General features: G+C 41.5%; 1 protein-coding gene across 8 annotated transcripts in view; it reads right to left on the reverse strand.

The window, feature by feature from the left end:
- Positions 1-5,000, reverse strand: part of STXBP5 (syntaxin binding protein 5) — a 212,752-nt gene that overhangs the window by 122,135 nt on the left and 85,617 nt on the right. For all 8 annotated transcript variants that reach the window (XR_015052210.1, XR_015052211.1, XM_085858899.1 and 5 more), the window contains exon 6: positions 4,382-4,445. Coding sequence is in view for 6 of the 8 variants with exons in the window: in XM_085858899.1 (XP_085715025.1) it covers positions 4,382-4,445 (64 nt within the window). In the remaining 2 variants the exon portion in view is untranslated. The remainder of the gene's footprint in view (positions 1-4,381; positions 4,446-5,000) is intronic.

Below are 5,000 nucleotides of genomic sequence, written 5' to 3' on the forward strand. Positions count from 1 at the left end.
CATAAATATATATATATATATATATATATATATATATATATATATATATATATATACACATACATGCACATACATACATGGACTCCTCCCATGCTCTTCTGGATGAAGAAGCTGCATAAAGCAACCAAGAAAGGCTCCCAAGGGAAGCCCTTTGCTGTTTTAAACCCTTCCCAGCAATAACGACCCATGCTTCCCCATTGTCTCGGATCGCTCACCTGCCTTTGTTTTTTTCATGCATTTTTTTTTCATTTACGGATGCTATCTGACAGTTGTGATTTTCCCCAATGTATTAGCTTCGATGTCCGTCGGCACTCCAAATTACCATGTTTCCCAATTGTCTCGGGTTGTTTACCTGCATTTTTTGTATTTTTAATTTATGGGAGCATTCCGAGTGTTCTGTGATTTTCCCCGGTGTGTTGGCTTCGATGTCCATCGGCATGGAAAAAATTTCAGCTTACTATGTCACCCGGAAGGTCCTGAAAATTAATATCAGTTCGTCAGTGAGTGAGTCAGTCAATGGATAGAATGAGCTATATCAAGGGAGGTGCAAAGCGCCCCTCCCTTTATATGGGACAGTTTCTCTGCATGCAACTTTTACATGGGGACTGAAAATTAGTTTTTCACATTCTTCTGGATGAAATTGGCTGCAAATTTCAGAAGTAAATCCTTTGTATGTCGAGGAAGTATGTTCCAAATTTCAGCAACGTCCATTTATTCTTGAGTTTTTTAATGAAAAAGCTTGAAATTCACGTTGGTGTCCATCAGTTTGTCCATCCAAAATGTGTTGGCGCTCATACCTCAAAGGCTATTCATTGAAACCACCTGAAATTTGGAATATACATCAAACAATACATCTAATTAATGATTTTCTCAACAAATTCCACCTATGTACCATAGTTTTTTCGTTTTGATAGTTTTTGCTAATTAGCTATTAGCTTGAGTTCTGTTGTTGTGTGGTGCAAGTATGCAATGGCGGTGTTGCAATTTTCTATAAACTATGCAATGTCCCTTCTTTCTATTGTTTGCCACGTGGCACATACCATATAAAGGGGCCTTTTCTATACCCCTGGCATTTTCATAAAGCTATATTAGATACATACATGTACACATACACATACACATACTGCCTGCATTTATCAATATGAGAGATGAAAAGGCGAAAATTATCTTATTCTGAAAAAGTGAATGAGTTAAAGCACGAGTGATCGAGTTGATGTACTTTAGAATGAAAGAGTTGGAACATGCATTCATTGTCAACATTTATACCATGAGGAGGCTTTGTTTGGAGTTCATGTATCCAAAAAGACTCGCGTCTCAGGATCATGGTGTGCGATTGATTTACAATCGATTCGATGGGAGAGATTTGGATATCATGCATTGAATGACCTGGTGGAAGAGAATGTAACGTGTAAGTGAGGCAGAGATTTTCCCTGATTGGTGTGAAAGTTTCGAATCTCTGACCATGTGTTATTAAAGCATGTAAAGTGCGCGTTCCCAATTTTTCCAACATCAGGGTGCACTGTACATACAAAATGTATGTACTTTTTATGCATATGTATAGAAATAGCACCGACAGGATTTTAGCAAACAATCACAGTTCACAAATGTCAAAGTAATAACAAAGTAAATCTTCACAAGTTGCTCAGCAGATCGCTTGAAAGAAGAACCTGTCTCAACTGGTTTCAGAGACATACACACTCCAGCGATTCAGTTGCATGCAGGCGAGATGCGCAAGTGATCGCTGAGGCGTGAACCCGGCCAAAAAGAAAGGCATGTCGAACTATTGACAAATTGTCTTTCTGAAGGATGAAACTGTTGAGCAGATGATAGCAAATAGACTTTATGATCGATGAAAAGCAAAAGGATCTTCCTCGTGAGAAAGGGGAGTTCAAGCTGAGATTCCAGCCGGTTTGAGATGAATGTTCGTAAAGGCAGAACAGGATGTGGATTCCTTCATGTTGTTGGCCATTCCATTTTTTTTTTTATTTATTTTTAAATGTCGCAGTTCAATGTGTCGGTGGGTGAGGATACTTCTGGAGCCACAATTGTGGCTTTATATACCATATCTAGGCGTGATCATTGTTGAACCATGTACGACGGTCAGGAGGGAGTAGTTCGCAGCATTGTACTCAGCAGCACGTTTGCTTGTATGAAGCAGATTGCAACATGGCATGCCAAAGCGTTCACTGCACTTTGCTGATATAACAAAACTTGTACTCGACTCCCATGGAAATGAGGTTAAATCAATGGCACGATGAAAGGTTTACGCCACATTTTCTCAGGGGCAAAATATTTGGTGAAGAATACACAGCATTCATGAAACGGTCAGGATGTCGAGTCATCCCAGAATTACTTGACAAACACATATCCAGCCATCTTATCAGAATAGAAAGCAACAAAAAACTCATCGGTTTGATCCTTCGGTGAAGGATGAGATACAAATATTCATCTGCATGAGATGCTCCATGCCTGGTGTTGGCTTAATGGTTAGGGTGGTGGGCTTGGGATCCCAGGATCCTGAGTTCAAATCCCCCTCATCTGTTGAATTAATACCAGGTGGGGTTGACTCTGCCTGTCATCCTTCCGAGGTCGGCAAAATGAGTGCCAGCTTGCAGGTGTCCTGTGTCGGAGTGGCGACCCATCCAGGATTGTGTCCAATAGGCAAGAAGACTGCTTAGGCAGCACCAACGCTCTGCACAGAGTATGGTCACAATGGATGGATGGATGAGATGCTCCAGAAAAGTCTTACACATCTTATCCCATTCCTACAAGCCTCATTCGAGTCATAGAAGAGGATCTGCAGCTCTACTGATACATATTCGATGGGTAGGCCCCTAAATACCACCCCTCCCCCCCTCCCCAGTTGCATATAAATTACAGATGATGCAAGTAGTGTTTTTGTTTCATTTTTGGCACCATTTAAAATGGCAAAAAAAAAGACAGTTGTCCAAAAGAAAACTGCTTCCTGTACAAATTGCTCAGAGTCAGTTGAATGTTATGAAACAAAATAAACAACCGATACACCATGCAGGTCGCCATATCTCTCTGCATTGTCAGCCACAGGAAGTGCACCAATGCTCCTTCAATCGGCGCACCCAGCAATAAGAAGCCATAATGTACCTTGTGCTTGGTTTGCATGGAGTACTAAAGTCCCTGTACCATTTAAAATCCTTGGGTGGAAGAGCACAGATCACCAAGGCTGCTTTTGCTCATTGACTATGGCTACTTGAGTCACCTTGTGATTTACATGGGGGGAAACGGAAAGGTGTGGGAGGAAGGGATGGACACGAGGACACGTTATCGTTCCTGACAGGGCTTCCAGCTATCATAGACATTGGCATTGTGCCTGACAATAGCAAACTCGAGTTGTCCTGGCCTCTCTCTTTCAGGATTCCAAAAGAATAATTAAACTATATTATTTGCAACCAGGAAGTACAATCGCCAAGGAAGTTTTATCAATTATTTGAAAGCTTTAAAGACGACCATAAATAAAAAGGCGTTAAAAAACGAATTTGATGCATTTTTCTTCCTGATAACAAAAATAATAATAATAATGCTCCCGCTGACTGCTCTCGTGTTGCAACTGAAAGAGAGGCAGAAATGCGGTTTCAGGTCTTTCCTTGGGGTCCCGATAGTCACCAAGTTTGCTCCCTTCCAATTATTTCGTGTTTCCAAACCTGTGGATGTGTCTGAGAACAATAATCAGCCATTAAAGCTGTGGAAGAGTTTCATTGAAAAACGAAGACAAAGGCTTCCACTTTGGGAGCTCATAGATGCTGAAACAAAATTGAAGGAAGAGCGATGACTAATGGAGCTTCAACATTCAGCACGCTGGAGTTGGAATGCCTAACAAACAAATAAACTCGGTCAAGCCTCAAGCAAATGCTTGGATTCTGAGAGGGAGAGAGAAAGAGAAAGAGAAAGAGAAAGAGAAAGAGAAAGAGAAAGAGAAATCTTTGATAATTATTGAAGGTGGACGCCACTGAAGGTGGACGGAGGTTATGTATTCAATCCTGTTTGTTTGTCTGTGAACAGGGTATCTCAAAAAGTTATAGACGGATTCGGACTAAATTTGGTGGACAAGTTGGGCGTGTGACATGGAAAAATTGATTTGATTTTGGTTCAGTTCCGGATCCAGATCCGGCTTATCAGTGGGATACAAGACAAACTGTTGAGCCTGGCAAAGGTATGTACTCCACCGAGTGCCGTTCCAGATTTTTCAGGGTTTGTCTAGTTTGATAAATCGATGGACCATCAACCTGCAAGTGAGTGAAGCAAAAATATGACCGGATAGCAAAAGTCTTTGGATCTGAAACGTACATCTTGACAAACCAGCATATTATGGACTTTTGGATCGATTATGTGCAATCACCATCCGTACCTTTCCATCATCTCTGGGATTATCACTGATGTGTACAACGGACCCTGGATGATCCTTGGTAGACCTGCAGGAACACGGGCAATTTCACTTAGTGTCAAGTGAGCCAGAATTAACAGTCACTTTTCCTATTAATCATGTTGTTTCCTTCCACCCATCCCACTACTTCCCAATCCACTGAAAAGAAAAATATTATCAACATTCACTTTCATCATGGTGGGGTGAATACATCTCACCACAAGACAAAACAAAACAATCATCATACAAACACGATGGTGGAAATTGGTGCAACAGAACAACCAAAATTAGAAACGCCAGCCATATGGCAGGCTCGCTTTTTGCCAAACGGAGTGGATTGCTCGAGCAATAATTAAGTCCCTCGGTGGAGCATCGGTAAACCAGGCCCGAGAGAAGGTGTCGGCAGGGTGAAGTTCTCAGTACATCCAAAAGGCAACAATAAGCCAGGTGGAAGTCATGGAACGAGACACAACAGTCTCCGTCACATCCTTTGGTCAAATTGGAAGGACCGCTTTCATTGTCCAAGCAGGGGATTTTTGCCACCGAGATGAAATATTTGAGAATCCTCATATTTCCTCCCAAAAGCAGTTGCCCATTTCATTTT

The sequence above is a fragment of the Eptatretus burgeri genome, chromosome 16, assembly GCF_056783735.1.
Source record: "Eptatretus burgeri isolate ZD-2024b chromosome 16, Ebu_testis_v1, whole genome shotgun sequence".
Taxonomy (NCBI): Eukaryota; Metazoa; Chordata; class Myxini; order Myxiniformes; family Myxinidae; genus Eptatretus; species Eptatretus burgeri.